Raw genomic sequence first — 17,076 nt, 5'->3', positions numbered from 1 at the left:
TTGTGGGGATGAGGCCCTTGTCCTCATCAACATGGGGACAAGGTGTTTTGGGGGGCTACCCCAAAGCACCCTCCCAATGTTGAGGGCATGTGGCCTGGTACGGTTCAGGAGGGGGGGCGCTTTCTCGTCCCCCCCTCTTTTCCTGCGGCCTGCCAGGTTGCGTGCTCGGATAAGGGTCTGGTATGGATTTTTGGGGGGACCCCACGCCGTTTTTTTTTTTTGGCGCAGGGATTTCCCTTAAAATCCATACCAGACCTGATGGGTCTGGTATGGAATTTATGGGGACCCCCACGTCATTTTTTTAAAAAAATTTTGGCAGGGTTTTCCCTTAATATCCATACCAAACCTGAAGGGCCTGGTATGGAATTTAGGGGGACCCCCATGTCATTTTTTTTTTAAATTTTGGTTCGGGGTTCCCCTGTGGGGAATTCCCATGCCGTTTTTATCAATGAACTTCTATGTGTATTGTCGGACCGGCAATGCAATAGCCGCGAGTAGTTTTAAATGGCTTTTTTCCTTCGAAATGTCATTTTACTGTCAGACTGTTCTAAACACGGGAAACATGCTCCCCTTTACAGGCATACTATAGACACCCCCCAGCTACGAAATTTAAAGGGATATTACACTTTTATTGTTTGACTTTAAGCATTATTAAAATCACTGCTCCTGAAAAAACGGCCGTTTTTAAAACTTTTTTTTTTGCATTGATCCATGTCCCCTGGGGCAGGACCCAGGTCCCAGGGGAGGGCTGGCAGCCTTAGGCCTGGGGGGCAAGTCCAGTCAAGCGGCCCATTGAACCACCGAATCAGCTCACCATCGCCAGTGCCCATCAATGCAGCCTCGCCAGTGCCCATCAATGCAGCCTCGCCAGTGCCCATCAATGCAGCCTCGCCAGTGCCCATCAATGCAGCCTCGCCAGTGCCCATCAATACATCTGTTCAGTGCATGGGGATTAGAGAGAAGAGTCAACGGGATTACACAGAGCGGAGATCTCCCGCTTACCCGGCACAGCCACTGCCATACGAAGTCCTGCCTCCTGGACCGGCTCCTATGATAGACGTCACCAGTGTGCTGTCTATCATAGGACCCAGCCCAGGAGGAGGGATTTCGTATGACAGCGGCCGCCAGGTAAGTGGGAGATCCTCGCTGTGTGATCTGGTGGTGCTGGGCCCAGCGGTACCCTTGGTAGGGTGGGCCCTGGGAGCCCTCCCACTGTCCCAGCTTGCGGTGCACTCGTCCCGGATTGGTCTTGCAAATTGGGGACAAAACCGGGGACAGACTTGGTCCAGGCACAGTGTCCTCAGTCCGGGGACTGTCCCCAGGAACCAGAGATGTCTGTTCACCCTAGGCTAGTAACCAGCAGGCCCAACAGGCCAGCAGGACCCACAGGCCATGGTCAGCAGGACCCACAAGCCAGCAGGACCCAAAGGCCAGCGGCCAGCAGAACCCAAAGGCCAGCGGCCAGCAGGACCCAAAGGCCAGAGGCCAGCAGGACCCAAAGGTCAGCGGCCAGCAGGCGCTGTGGGTAATGCTGGGAGCTGCCCGCGGACCTGTGGGTCCTGCTGGCCACTGGTCTGTGGATCCTGCTGAGAGCTTACCATGGCCTGTTGATCCTGCTGGCCATGGCCAGCACCCAGCAGAATCAACAGCTCCCAGCAGGACCACAGTGTTAATGGCTATTTTGAGGTTACTGGGTAGGCACTGGCCTGGGGCAGGGTAAATAGGGTGTATGGGGGGGGGAATGGGATGTGGGGTTCAGCTGCGGGTGTCAGGGTCTCTCACCACAGTGATGGAAGCTGCCCGTGCTAGTTCAGCAGGTCCTTGCATGGCCTTTTCCAGTCCTGGGGATGTGATGCTCCTGTCCTGGGGTCAACTAAACATGCAGCCCGAGCCAGTCATGTGGGTGCTGACTCCCTGGCGCGCCCTGCTGCCTCCCTCCAAGATCTGGGAGTTGTAGTTTCCTGGCTGCGTTTCCCTGCTCTCAGTTCTCCACCAACCGGGAGCGTGCGTGGACAACAACTCCCAAAATTAGGGCTGGTGTAAGGATTTTTGACACCCTAGGCCAGGGGTCTCCAAACTACAGTCAAATTTTAAAAATGCAGCGCTAGAACAGTAGCATAAAATAAGAGAATATCAAGCAATGATAGAACTAATAAAAGTCCAATATCCCAAGTCCATATATTAAAGAATGGATATACTGTAGTAGCCAACATCCGTGCTCTGTGCAGATAAAAGGGCTATAGGTGAAGATAGAGTAATATCCCTCCTCTGGCAGCAGAGGAGTATCGAGTGATTGGTGAGAATTGAAGAGAGCCTATGAGGTTTCTGGGGAGAACCATTTCCCTACGCTTGGTGAGACCACTTTTATCTGTGGTCACGGATAACTGGTAAGCAGGCTTACTTACTCTCACTGGGTGTGGAACGAGATTCTCTCTGGTGTGGAGGAATATCATCCTATCTTTACTTATAGCCCTTTTATCTGCACAGAGCACGGATGTTGGCTACTACAGTATATCCATTCTTCAATATATGGACTTGTGATATTGGACTTTTATTAGTTCTATCACTGCTTGATTTTCTGTTACTTTATGCTACTGTTCTAGCACTGCATTTTTTATTTTACTATTAACTGTGGAGTCTGTATTCTGACTTTAGATGCTGGCAGCTGAACTTCCATACATCTTTGTTTTAGCGCAGTGCGCAGCGTTAGCCTTGGCTTGTCTCCAAACTGCAACCCGAGGGCCAGATGTGGCCCTTTGCTAGCCTTTATGCGGCCCTTGGGGCACAATTCCTTCCACTGACACCAACAATGGGGGACTATATCCTCCACCGATACCAATGATGGAATACTATTCCTCCTACTAATAGGGGGAATACTCCTCCTATGGTCCACCAACCCTGAGGCCATATTTATTCTCACTGATGCTGGGCCCATGACATTTTCTGCCCCTGCTGGCCACAGTCCGGCCCTCCTAAAGTCTAAAGGACAATAAAGTGTTCCTTTGAAAAGTTTGGAGACCTCTGCCCTAGGCGAAACCTCATTTTGCTGCCCCTGACTCCACCCCCTTTGCCCTGCCCGTGTATTCGGTGGAGGTGGCAGGGGTGGAGTTTTTTTGCGGCACCTCTCCACGTATTTCTTCAGCCGTGGTCTCCACCTGCGTCTCTGGACCTGGCCTGAAGAAAAATAGTGGCAATACAGCACCCCTTTACAATACAGTGCCATCTTTACATCACATACCTCTATCCATTCAAGTCCCCCAATTTACATCACAGCTCCCCTCCTTAAATCACAGACCTTCCTCCTTTACATCAGTGTCCTCAGCCCCCTTCCTTGCATCCCCCTTTCTTTGCACCTCAGTCTCCTCCACACAGCCCCCCCTTCTTGTATCCCAGTCTCCTCCACACAGCCCCCTCTTCTTGTATCCCAGTCTCCTCCACACAGCCCCCCCTTCTTGTATCCCAGTCTCCTCCACACAGCCCCCCCTTCTTGTATCCCAGTCTCCTCCACACAGCCCCCCCTTCTTGTATCCCAGTCTCCTCCACACAGCCCCCCCTTCTTGTATCCCAGTCTCCTCCACACAGCCCCCCCTTCTTGTATCCCAGTCTCCTCCACACAGCCCCCTCTTCTTGTATCCCAGTCTCCTCCACACAGCTCCCCCTTCTTGTATCCCAGTCTTCTCCACAGCCCCCTCTTCTTGTATCCCGGTCTCCTCCACACAGCCCCCCTTCTTGTATCCCAGTCTCCTCCACACAGCCCCCCCTTCTTGTATCCCAGTCTCCTCCACACAGCCCCCCTTCTTGTATCCCAGTCTCCTCCACACAGCCCCCCCTTCTTGTATCCCAGTCTCCTCCACACAGCCCCCTCTTCTTGTATACCAGTCTCCTCCACACAGCCCCCCCTTCTTGTATCCCAGTCTCCTCCACACAGTCCCCCTTCTTGTATCCCAGTCTCCTCCACACAGCCCCCCCTCCTTGTATACGAATCTCCTCCACACAGCCCCCCCCCTTGTATACGAATCTCCTCCACACAGCCCCCCCCTTGTATCCCAGTCTCCTCTACACAGCCCCCCCTTGTATCCCAGTCTCCTCCACACAGCCCCCCTCCTTGTATCCCAGTCTCCTCCACACAGCCCCCCTCCTTGTATCCCAGTCTCCTCCACACAGCCCCCCTCCTTGTATCCCAGTCTCCTCCACAGCCACCTTCTTTCCTTGCAACACAGTCCAACATGTCACTGCCCCCTCTCTTACCTGCAGGTAGAAGACAGAGGATGCAGCATGCTGGATCAGAGGACAGGAGTTTTCCAACTTTCAATTTAATAGACAGATAATTGGTTGCTAGGACTGCCCCTAGCAACCAATCACAGGCGATTTAACTTGAAAAGTTGGACAACTCTCTGCTTGGATGTTTTGTCTTCTACCTTCTGGATAAAAGCAGTGGCGAGGGGGAAGGAGGAGTCACACGGGAGATGAGAAGACACCTAGGCAGGCTGTTTTCACCTGCACTCCCCCCGCCCACTCACTCACTCACTCCCTTCCTCCCTCCAGCAGCGGTACTCTGCAGACAGCACTGGAACTAGTAGTGCAGGGAGTTCAGTCTGCACTCAATGCCACAGCATGCGGCCGTGCCCCTGGCCCAACTTCCTTAGAGAAAAAAACAAATTAGCTGGCGGCCGCCGGCCGTTTTGCATGTAAATTGTGGCAGCCTGGGGGGAAATTTCCACCCTGCCCCCGGCCCAGTCCGCCCCTGCCAGGTCCCCAAACACTTTTTATGACAATAACTTGCATATAAGCCTTTAAAATTAGCACTTTTGATTATTCATGTTCGTGTCTCATAGACTTTAACGGTGTTTGCGTGTTCGAACAAACTTTTTTCCTGTTCACAAGTTCTGGTGCGAACCGAACAGGGGGGTGTTCGGCTCATCCCTAGTCTTTAGTAATGACAGCAATGAGATCAGGATCTGGAATAATGGTTCCCCTGCCTCCCTGTTAGTAAAAAACACAATTTTTTTAAATATTATTTATTCAGATCTGAGCCCTATACATTTTCAATTCATTTCATTCTTTTTAATGCATCTCCTGCCTTTAAATCCAACACACATGCTCAGCATACTGGAAGAAAAGAACCTGAGGTTTGAAGCAGCACTGAGGTCAGCGTGAAGCGCACACGTCACCTCCTGGGTTCAGGGGCATTCTTTTTCTTCCTATTGATCATCGGTGGCGAGCCGTGGTTTGCACCCAGCGCATACAGACTGTAGTGATTGCTCACCTGGAGCGGCGTCTTCCTTGTTTGAATCCTCAGTATACCGGAACCCAGCAAATTCAGAAAACACATTTGACAATACACATTTAATGCTGAACATTGTTTATTAAACAATATTTAATGTAACTATTCACTTTTTTTCTCTTCAAATTACTGACATAAGGCAATACATTTTAACTTTTACTATTGTATTCATCTGTTGCTCTTTTTTAAGTTGTACTTTCAATGCCTGTCGGTGGTCCAGACTTGAACACATAATTGGAGATATTCTCTTTTATTACGTAAAATGATATTGACATATCTGCCAACCATGCCACGACAGTAGAAAGTTTGTGTCTTTCCAGCTGGGATAGAGGTAACCACACCACACCTGCAAAGTGAACATGATTAATACCAATAGTAACAATAATACCACTAATACATGCATTTATGTATTGAATTTTTGGCCAACTGATGTCCTCCAGGATAAATAACAGCATTTTTTCATCCCACTTCCTCTGAGCCCAGGCTATCATTGGCACAACCGATGGAGTGGCATGTACAGTACCCCTTATCATGCACATGTAGGAGGCCAGTATCTGGGACCCTCTTATTTTTAAAGGGGGCTTCAATCAATAGTCTTTAAAAGTCACATTTCCTACAGACACCTAAAAGTACTGGGACAGAATTGTGTGAAAGAGGCTCTTCTCAACAATATGGAGACAACCCCCCCCCCCCCCAGAAAGGTACCCTCACCAGTTACTCCCCGGTTACTGAAAGCTAGTGACATCACTTCCTGGGAGGGACATTGTTCCTGTGTAGCCAGTGGGCATTTACAGGATGGGAGGAGCTAATCCCATCAGTGTTCTCTCATTGTACATCCTAATTCATGACAACATGAAGAGATAAAAATCCCCATGCACACGGGAGGGGGGGAGATGAGAGGTGCAGTGCACATTTATAGTATAGCTGTGCACAGGAGAAGGGAGCTGGGGGGTGGAGTGTAGCTGGAAGTGCTCTGGGGTCTCAGCTCACAGTCTACAGTGATCATAGTACAGGGAACCACCCTAAGGCTCTGTTTCCACTAGTGCAACTTGTCATGCAATTTTGGACACATGACAAATCATTCTAGTGGAAATGGAGCCTTAAACTCATTACTCACATGTAGCTCCCTCAGCTGGGCGTGAGCCACACCATGCACACAATGCTCATCACAGTGCCCATCAGTGCCACACCATGCCACAGTGCCTATTGACTTTAATAGGGTTTAAATTACATTCAGGATTTGTGAGCTGTTCACAAACTATACCCAGGTACATTAGGCTTGTTCCTACTGGTTAGCACTCCTGCCTTGCAGCCCTATAGTTCTTGGTATTAATTCCAACCTAATCACTACCTGCATGGAGCATACATGTTCTCCTTGTGCTTGTGTGGGTTTCCTCCCAAACTCCAAAGACATGCTGGATAATTGGGTCCTGTATATGTTTATGTGTTAATGTGAGATAGGGTAGATTAGATTTTTAGGCTCCTTGTGGACCGATACTGATGTGAATGTGCCATATGTAAAGTACTGTGTAAATCATTGGCACTTTTTATTAAATAGATGTTAAGCCTAACCAGTATTTTTTTTTTCATTTGTATGTGTTTTGCCCATTAACTTTTTAAATGTTGCAATAAAAAAAGATTAATATATATATATATATATATATATATATATATATATATATATATATATATATAAATAATGCAATGGGGTTAATTTATTAAAACCAGAGAGTGCAAAATCTGGTGCAGCTCTGCAGCATGGAAACCAATCAGCTTCCAGGTTTTATCGTCAAAGCTTAATTGAACAAGCTGAAGTTAGAAGCCCATTGGCTACCATGTACAGCTGCACCAGATTTTGCACTCTCCAGTTTTAGTAAATCAACCTCACTGTGTACTTTTTATCTATGGCAAACAGTTTTCTCTAGTCATCTTCCAGGACGGCACACCTGAGAGATGAGAGGCTCCTCCCTACAGGAAACACAATCAATCGACAGCTGTTTTAAGTCCCCACCCTTCCCCTTGATCCTCAGTTTTTGATTGTGTTTCTCCCTACACAGCGAAACCGTTTGTTTTTTTCCAAATGACCCGAAGCCTGGGGCTGGTGGTCCCCCCCTGGGAGCCGGACCAAATGCCTGGGGAAGGCCTATGGCCACATCACCCTAAAAGTGAAAGAGGGCGCCGCCTGCCCGATCTCGTATGATCTCGGAGGCAAAGCAGGGTCAGGCCTGGTTAGTACCTGATGGGCCTCTGGGTCTGGCCGGATATATTTATCCTTCCTGGGGGGTTCCCCTCTCCTTTCCTCAGGGGGGGCAGCAGAAACTGGAAGAGCTGAAGGCCCCTGGGTACAGTGGTGTCCCCAGAACTTCAGGGGCCTTTTTCCTGTCTCCCCCCCTTACCTGTCCGGGCGTCCGTTCAGACAGGGGTGCTGGCTGTCAGTTCTTTCCAGGGCCCCCGACTCCTGGGCCCCTGGTAGCTCGCGTGGGCTGCTGGGGAGGGCGCCGCCTGAACGACCCGCGTTCTTACCCAGGAGGGAAGGCTGAGAGTCAGCAGGAGCAGGCGCCCACATCCTCCTTTCGAGGAGGCACCAGTTCACTACGGTGGATGTCTGCCTAAACCACCTCAGAATGGAATGAGGAACGTACGGCATTGCCCCCCCAAGGGTATATACTGACTGGCAGGACACAGCCTAACCTTGCAGCTCCCTACGGGGACAGCAGTTGGGGGGGCACTTTGGCAGCTATCCTCCTTGCGTGTGGACCATAAGGATGGAAAAGCAAGCCCAGTGGCTGTGGAAAAAGGGGAAGACTACAATGGTGAGTACTTTCCTTTACCTTGGGAATTTAGCTGCAAAATCCCCAATCCCAGCCAGATGGTTTCTGGGCATTTGAGATAATCTCCCCTGGGGTCTAGATTCAAATAGCCCAGAAGTTTCTGCTAAAAACACCAGCTATAGCTCCCTCTTACATCAGAGATGCTGTATGGTGGACAAGTGGTGCAGAGGAGCGAGTGTGCCTAAACCACCTCAGATGGGAAAGAGGTAGGTAAGGCATTTCTTCCCCTTCCCCCTGTATTTACTAAGTGGTACAGTGCAGGACCTGGGGTCTGCATAACAAAATAGCCCAGAAGCTACTGCTAAAACCACCAGCCACAGCTCCCTCTTACAGCAGAGACACTGTGGTTATCACAACAGTAGGTTTCCAGACTCTCCCTACATGTCCGGTTGTGGGACATTAGTAGGGATGAATAGAGCGAAGGGGGGGAGGACCTGGTAGATACAAAGAGTTCCTTACAGGCCAGGTATACCACTGAACAATTTATGGATTGTGCAATGGTTGAAGGATTCAGGAGTAATCTCTCCTGGTCAGCAGGTGCACAAGGTTATATGGCCCTATTAGCCCAGCTGCTAGGAATCTGAAGTCATAAGCTCCAACCTCCCACTCCACCTTTACATTGTGGTTATATTAAAGTGCAGGAGGTAAGAAAAACCTTTTTGTTGGTTTGGGCTACAGTCAACTCAGTGACAGATCTAAAGGCGATTTACCATAAATCGCTTCCTATATCCTTTAATTAAGGATTTTCTGTGCAAACATATGCAAGAGCTAGATAGATACATGATTGCTTGTTTAAAGCCTGCAGGTGGCTATTTTCCTCCAGGCTAAATTGGTGATCACCTTTTCTAGAGGCTGTCCTAAATTGGTCTTTAGGGCTGGGCTCATTGAGACTTTAGTTTCTGATCAGCCCCACCTGTGTGTGAGCTGGCCAGCGTTTGCTCAGTCTACGGAGGTAAGGTAGGACAACAGCTACTATAGTAAGGTGTCTAACCATTTTTAGAATTTGTTCCTTCACTGGGGGTGAAGTGTTAGTATCTACAGCCCAGGCTATGCCTAGGGATCAAATTGCTCTATTTGGTTATTTCATAAAGGGATACACCATGACTCCTCCTTGGTTGCACACCAGTAGACCTCAGTAGTGAAGGTTTGTCCTTGCTGGGATGTTTTGTGGCACAGCAGAAATACACATTGAGATTTGTGACATCTCTGCTCATAAGGGGTATAGTGCTGTACATCAGAAATGCACTGCACTGTAGCTTGGTTGTTGTCTGTTATATCCTAAAGGTACTGCCTTATTTGGCTACAGATCAGAAAAATACAACAGGGAAGGTGGTCTGTACTTTCTGGTCTTGTGACGCATGGCGAAAATCCACATCATTGAGTCTTATGACATCTCTGCTCATATTTGTTATATTGCTGCACATCAGACATACTCAAAATTGAGTTCTGTCTGGGTTTTTTTGTGTCCTGTATTACTGCCTTATTGGTTGCTTATTAGAAAGGCAGTAGTGAAGATTAATGGTCCTGAATTGTTGGGAAATACAAATTGAACCTGTGCCAGGGGTAGTACTAGTACTGCCTTTGGTAATCGGTGCAGCCCCGCAAAGAGGCGTCAGGCTGACAGTGCTATTAACGACAAAGGTTGCCGATTTTAGGCATGCGATTTGACATGTTGAGTCGCATGCCAAATCCCTTCAATATGGATGTGCTATCTCTATTCAGATTGTTATATTGTTGCACATCAGATATATACAAGATTGAAGGTTGTCTGTCCTTTTATGTCTTACATTTACTGCCTTATTGGCTGCATATCAGAAGGGACACAGCAGTGAGGTTGCTTGTCCTTTTCTGATTTATTTTTGCTGCCTCAGCAGGGAGACACATTGAGGATGGTGGCGTATCTGCTCAGTATTGGTATATTACTACACATCAGACATACACAAAGATTGAAGATTGTTTGTGTCCTGTATGTTCTATATTTACTGCCTTATCGGCTGCATATCAGAAAGGCACAGCAGTGAGGGGTGTCTTTTCTGTTTCTCATTGTTCTACCTTGCTGCTTCTAATGGGGCGTACACACGGTCGGACTTTTCAGCTACAAAAGTCCGACAGCCTGTCCGACAGACTTTCAACGGACTTTCGACGGACTTGCGGCGGACTTTCTAACGAACAGACTTGCCTACACACGATCACACAAAAGTCCGTCGAATTCTTACGTGATGACGTACACCGGACTAAAATAAGGAAGTTGATAGCCAGTAGCCAATAGCTGCCCTAGCGTGGGTTTTTGTCCGTCAGACTAGCATACAGACGAGCGGATTTTTCGACCGGACTCGAGTCCGTCGGAAAGATTTAAAGCATGTTTCAAATCTGAAGTCCGTCGGATTTGAGGCTGAAAAAGTCCGTTGAAAGTCCGGAGAAGCCCACACATGATCGGATTACCAGCCAGCTTTAGTCCGTCAGCGTCCGTTGGACTTTTGTAGACGAAAAGTCCGACCGTGTGTACGCGGCATTAGGGATACACAGCAGGGGGTTGTTGGCTGCACGCCTCCAGGGAGATACAGCATTGGGGACCCCTCGCTTGTTCAACCTGAAAATTGCAAGTTACCTGCGACCTGTGTAATCTTGAGGTCTGTGGATCCAGAAAGCAGGGTCTGCTTGGTGGCGCTGCGACCTGGAGTTGCACAGACACAAATGGTTCCCATTGGAAGCCATAGTGTATGACTTTTCTCTTGCGTTTTTGCGGTTGCAAGTTGGGTCGCACAGGTGTGGGAGCCCGAAGTTCCCTTTTGGTTGAGGTTTTGCTACACACAAGAATAGACATCATTGAGTTTATTGCCTTACTTTGCAATACACCAGAAAGATCGCAGCTAGGAAGGCTGTCTGTTTTTATGTGGCTGCACAGCAGAAATACTCAACATTGAAGCTTGTTGGTGCTTTCTGTTTCAGATTCCCTTACCTTACTGCACTTCAGAAAAACACAATGCTGCAGGTTGCTTGGGTCCTTTCCGTGTTGGTTCTATGTGACTGCACTACAGAACTGCATAACAGAAAAGATATTGTCTTGTTATGCTGGTTTAGCTAGCCAGTGCCATATTGATCTTATAACTGTATTTGGTGGTTCATCAGAAATACGCAACATAGAAGTTTGGGTCTTTCTGTCTTATATTTATGGCCCTGTGTACATCAGTAAAACTCCACCGTAAACAGGACTCCCGTCCTTTATGTATATATATCAGTTATGACCTAGCTAGCTGCACTTCAGAAACACGCAGCATTTAGGGTCGGTTCACACTGAGGCAGCACGACTTACAGCGCGACTGCCTCAGGCGACCCAGGACACGACTCAGCGGTGACTTGCGAAACGACTTCTGTATAGAAGTCAATGCAAGTCGCCCCCAAAGTCGTACAGGAACCTTTTTTCTAAGTCGGAGCGACTTGCATTGTGCCGATTTAGAATGGCTCTATTGCACAGAACAGGACGCTACTTGTCAGGTGACTAGGTCGCCTGACAGGTCGTCCCAGTGTGAACCAAGGCTGAGGGTTTGCGTGTGTCTTAATGTTTTTACAGATTGGCTGCACATCAGAAAACCAGACTGTGAGGACTGTTTGTCTACATTGAAGTTCAGATTTGGGTCTCTCCCATATTTGATATGTTGGTTTAGCTAGCCACACTCTGATACACATTATTGTCTATGCTTGTGTCCTTTCTGTCTAAATCTATTGTGCTGGGTCCACAATCTATGATCTTTTTTAATTTGTGATATTAATAATGCATGTATCACCTTTTGTATTTCAGCCCTCTTTTTTCCGTGGAGGGGCCTGGAGTTCTGGCTGCAGACGTCACATGTCAGAAAGCCCCAGCCCCTTACATTCAGGGATGCTGGAACCATTTCCTAGGGTTGAAGCCCAGTAGGGTTATAGGACACTGGAGGAAGGCGATAAAGAATCACCCTGCTTAGTAAGAACTTGGGAAGTTCTGTTCAGAGGAGTATTATGACCTGAAGATGAAGTATAAAGATGTCCACCCGACCGAATAGGTTACGGCTCGGTGCATGGCCTTCATCTCACCCTTCTAGCAGAACTAAATGTAGCAGTATAAGTGTTATACTCCTGCTATGAACTTTATTCTCCTGAAGTAGGCACTCAGGCGTAAGTAAAGCCACAGAGTGGGCATGCCTTAAACCCAGGGATCAAGCCTCGGTTAATTTATTACCCTTAAGTAGGCTTCCCTTTAGTCTTTGCTGATGTAAAGATAAAAATGAACAAAAAAAAAAAAAAAAAGGTTGTCTGTTAGGGGCACACCTTTTTTTGCAGTTTTAATTCCCTGAACAGGGTAGTGTTAAGACAGGCCCTCTTAGTGATCAATTAGTGTCCTTGTCTTACAACACAGGTCTCTGATTAATCTTTAAGGGTTCTAAGTAGCACCTACAGGCACAATAGGCCATGGTTGTTAGATGTGTGAGACAGGCAACATTGATAACCTACAAGTTTAACATGTTTTCTGATTCCATCTTTAAGAGCCCACTCCACCTAGGTCTTGCATCCGAAGCAGAGAAGGCAGGGACATCGGTGGAGTAGACCTGCAGACCAGCCGCATGATCCAGCTATAATACCTTCATCAAGCATATGGAGTGGAGGTAAAACTCACTGCAGAACCAAGGTCTGCCAAGAGGGTCTTGCAGTGGTCCCACCCTAAGGTAGGCCTGAGGTACTTGATTATCCTCTCAGGTGTGCCGTCCTGGAAGATGACTAGAGAAAATTGACAGTTACTTACCGATAACTGTTTTTCTAGGATATCTTCCAGGATGGCAGGCCTACTTCCCGCCCGTTGGAGGAGGGAAAATGGTAGAACACTAGAAGGTGAGTACCTATGAGGAATGATTTCCCTTGTGAACCAGGTTCAGGAGTTACTTCTCTACAAACTGAGGATCAAGGGGAAGGGTGGGGACTTAAAACAGCTGTCGATTGATTGTGTTTCCTGTAGGGAGGAGCCTCTCATCTCTCAGGTGTGCCGTCCTGGAAGATATCCTAGAAAAACAGTTATCGGTAAGTAACTGTCATTTATTTTTTTTTTAAACTAGCACTGAGCAAAGTAGAAAAAGGTATGTTTTTTTTTTAATTTTCATTACAGTTTAGTCAATGGATTGCATTAAAAAATAAACTCATTTATGCAAGACTGTATCACCAAAAAAAAGCCTTATTTGCCATAAAATTATTTATGTATTACTTTGTCATCTTAAGTAATGACAAACTTAACACAGAAAAAACAGGCCCAGAGCAGAAATGTAAAATTTGCTCTAGTCTATAAGGGGTATATAGGTGTGAGAGCTAAAGTGATTAAAGGGGAAAAAATATGTAGAAATCATCCTTACCTGGCATTACTGTTTCCATTGTTGGTCAGAGAGTTTCCAACAAGAATTTCAGCACCGTTCAGTCTTTCAGCACAGCAGTCTCCTCTGTTAGTGATGGAGATGAAGGTAATTCTGTATGGTTTCAGCAAGTCCACCCTCCACCAAGGAGACAGATCGTTGTTTGTATGTGAGCAGGAACCGTGGTAAAAGTATGAGTCTTGGTTCCCATCTACTGCATTTATTGCTAATGACTGGTAGCCATGATCTACCAGAGTTAAAATTGAAGATTGAGTTGCCCGACCTTGAAGGGCAACATTCCGATCTGTTAGACAATGTGAGAGTAGAGCACAATATTACTCAATGTACAAACAGTACGAAAGAAGAGATACATGAGACATAGCTTGGATGCACATGGGGGATTCTTAATAGCTTTTACAGTATTAAAATAGACATTTTTTTTTCTCTTAGTAGTAGATATTTACAACTATCACTGTCTGTCTTCAACTTACAATCTTACCTGAGTAATTGTCCCTGTCCCTCCATCTAGCACGTACCCTACATATCTGTGCACTCATTCATAGTCAGTGTGCTATTACTTGCCAATGATTATCTGATTTCATCCTTGGTCATAAAATCAAGTTGTGACCCATTGCAAACACACGTGGCCCAGTTTGGGTCGACATCCATAGATTCACAAACACTATTCTGGTTATTATGTGGTTGTTCAGCCAAATAGGGTTTCCTTTTTTGGTATGGAGCCAGGGAAGAATCCAGCAGGTGAATGTGACAAGATCATTCTGTGTACTTCTATAACTGCTAAAATGTTTTGCTTAAAAGAAGAGGCCATTTATTAAAAAAAGAGCATGAAACCTACATCCCCTCCACATGTATTACACAAAGAGGGGACATTTATGTATGAAAGTATATGTAAATGTTGAGAATAAAACCCTATACTCACCAAATAGATACGTAAGTAATGTGATTTAATTTATGGCATTATTTGATTCTTCCAGGATAGATAGATAGATAGATAGATAGATAGATAGATAGATAGATAGATAGATAGATAGATAGATAGTTGACTGATTTTATATATATATATATATATATATATATATATATATATATATGTATATATCAATGTGATATTGCCATATGTGTCTATATCTTATCATTTATATGTGGTTTATACATAATGAGTAAATGCTTACAATATTAATGGCAGTTATAAACGTACAGGACTGACATTGAGCAGAAACTCCACAGAGGATCCCCAAGAAGGTGACAGCGTGTAGAAATATCATTCTTATGATTCAGTAGGTTCTACAGAAATTCACCTAAAGGAAAATGTGGGGAAAATATACAAAATGTTAGGTGTAGCATAAAACCGTTTTTGACTGTGTATGCTGTTTGATTCTAGAATTCTCTTGTGTAGACCTAACCATTAAAAATCAATCAATATAAAACATAGGAATGATGGAGGTGGACTCGCGCTTTGATTTTTGAAATCTAAATGGTTATTAAAATGGTTTATTTAAAAAAAGAAATATTTCTTTCAGCCATATGGTCAATGCTCATATTTAGATGGTGACATCAGCCAGCATTCCCACCCCTTCGTAACATGCAGCTGCTGGGCAGAGAGTTCCCTAGGCACAGCTAATTGGACCAGCCGCCTGCTATCATGCGACAGTTTCCCCTGAGTTTGTCTGAACCTTGGTTTATCCTTAATTGCCACTGAGATAAAAAAATGATGGGAAGCTTAAAATGTTAGAGCTTAGCTCGTCTTAAGTGACAATGGTGACCAGGACAAAAAAAATGGTAAATTTACCTGACAGGGACACACACAGCAAAAAAAAACTCCTTAAGAAAGTCCTTAAGAAATAGAAAAATATGTATTTTTCTGGATTTTTAACCCACCACCAGTTCTTGCTTGTAACTGAAATACAAGTTTTAGCTTAATCCCATCTGCAGGGAAATAGGCACCCTCTACAACTCACCCCCTCCCACACATTCACCTACATCATACTCACATACTGCAATTCATTGTAATGCATCACAGCACAGCACTGGGTATAGCACTGCTCAGCACTGTTTAGTACATCATATGAAACACGTTGAAGAAGCTACTGATTCGCTGTATTGAACAATAATTACTGTTTTATGAAAGATCTTCAACTTGCTACACAAATGTGATGTGTTTGTATAGTTGTTGTACAAAAGTCTCTATAAGGTGTGTTGGTGGTGACTACCACCCATTTGTTCTACAGTGATGTATTTTAATTAATGATACATCTTCGAATAAAGTACCTTAAGTAATTTGTGTCTCTACTTTACTAGCACCTTCAAAGTCCCACCTTTAATGTGAAAAGTGTCTTCACAATTCTGTCAGCTAGGGATGTGGTGCCCGAGTGATCTCCCATTAGTCCTTACTTTTGATTACATTCAATTAAAATTAGATTATATTTGTAGAATTAAAGTGGTAGTAAAGGTCCTTTTTTTTTTTTTTTTTTTTTTTTTTTTTATTTATACCTTCAGGTAAGCCTATAATAAGGCTTACCTATAAGTACAGTAAATATCTCCTAAACACGCACCATTTAGGAGATATTTACTTTAGCAGCTCCGGTGGTGTCACCGATGTATGTGCACTACACTGCTAATGCATAGTGCCATCCATAGAGAAAACTGTACTGCAGCCATGACGCCCACTCACCAGCGCAAGAGTGACGTCATCGTAGCTGGGCCAGTCAAGTGGCCACAGCCGCGAACCCGGAAAGGAGGACTGAGGGAAGATGGAAGCCCTGCCAGTGGTGGCAGCACACTGCTGGAGGGCTGCGTTTTCAAGTAAGTTTTTCATAATGTGCTAGTATGACATTATTTTGCAGGAAGAAGATTTTTTTTTTTTTTTTTTTTTTTTTGTGGTTTACTGCCGCTTTAAATATTACAAATATGATACAAACTGTCAATCTGTAAAACAACAGAAACAAAACCTATTGTTTCATGTATTGATTGTTCACACCAATGCGCCATGTCAAGGTGCAGAGAGAAAAGTCATTCTTGCTGCATTTTGGAGCCTAAAAACACTACATTCATGCTCAGGTTTATCAGAAATAAACAAAAATTGATTATCTCACCCTTCAGTCAGCTCTGGTGCTTTCTGTCCTTAATTAGAGACAAAAATATTAATATTAATATTAAATTATAAAAATATAAATTCACATTATACAAAGGAAAAACTGCTTTGAGAACACAGTATAGAGTTTAAATCAAACATTTTTTTTATTTTTGTCACTACTACCTGCAGAAAAAACACAAACATATAAATTTAAAAAAAAATGCTAGTTTGAAAACCAGACACATTTTGGTAAATCTGTGAATTGTAATTGTAGATTGATACGCTAAAATTTGCAAAGCGTGTAAAATTGTCCAATCTGCAGAAAAACCATTTGATTCTTGAATCATGTCAAGACTCATAATGTGCTGGATTTATAAACTGTGTCGCATCAGATGTACAGGAAAATATAATAATAATATTATTATTAAGAAGAAGAACATATTAAATTAATAATAAAATGTTTAACATTTAAACAATGTAGTATAATGATGAGAA

General features: G+C 45.1%; 1 protein-coding gene across 2 annotated transcripts in view; it reads right to left on the bottom strand.

Annotated features, from left to right (window-relative positions):
* Positions 1–5,036: 5,036 nt before the first annotated feature.
* LOC141139107 (fucolectin-like) overlaps positions 5,037–17,076 on the bottom strand; it is an 88,359-nt gene continuing 76,319 nt past the window's right edge. For both annotated transcript variants that reach the window (XM_073624926.1, XM_073624928.1), the window contains 4 exons: positions 16,601–16,628; positions 14,707–14,806; positions 13,491–13,791; positions 5,037–5,630 (listed from right to left, as the gene is read on the bottom strand). In XM_073624926.1, the coding sequence (XP_073481027.1) occupies positions 5,483–5,630; positions 13,491–13,791; positions 14,707–14,773 (516 nt within the window). In that variant the 5' untranslated portion in view covers positions 14,774–14,806; positions 16,601–16,628 and the 3' untranslated portion in view covers positions 5,037–5,482. The remainder of the gene's footprint in view (positions 5,631–13,490; positions 13,792–14,706; positions 14,807–16,600; positions 16,629–17,076) is intronic.

This window comes from Aquarana catesbeiana, linkage group LG04 (assembly GCF_042186555.1).
Source record: "Aquarana catesbeiana isolate 2022-GZ linkage group LG04, ASM4218655v1, whole genome shotgun sequence".
In the NCBI taxonomy this organism is placed as follows: domain Eukaryota; kingdom Metazoa; phylum Chordata; class Amphibia; order Anura; family Ranidae; genus Aquarana; species Aquarana catesbeiana.
Note: the sequence above shows the minus strand (reverse complement) of the source record. Positions and strands in the feature narration are given on the sequence as shown.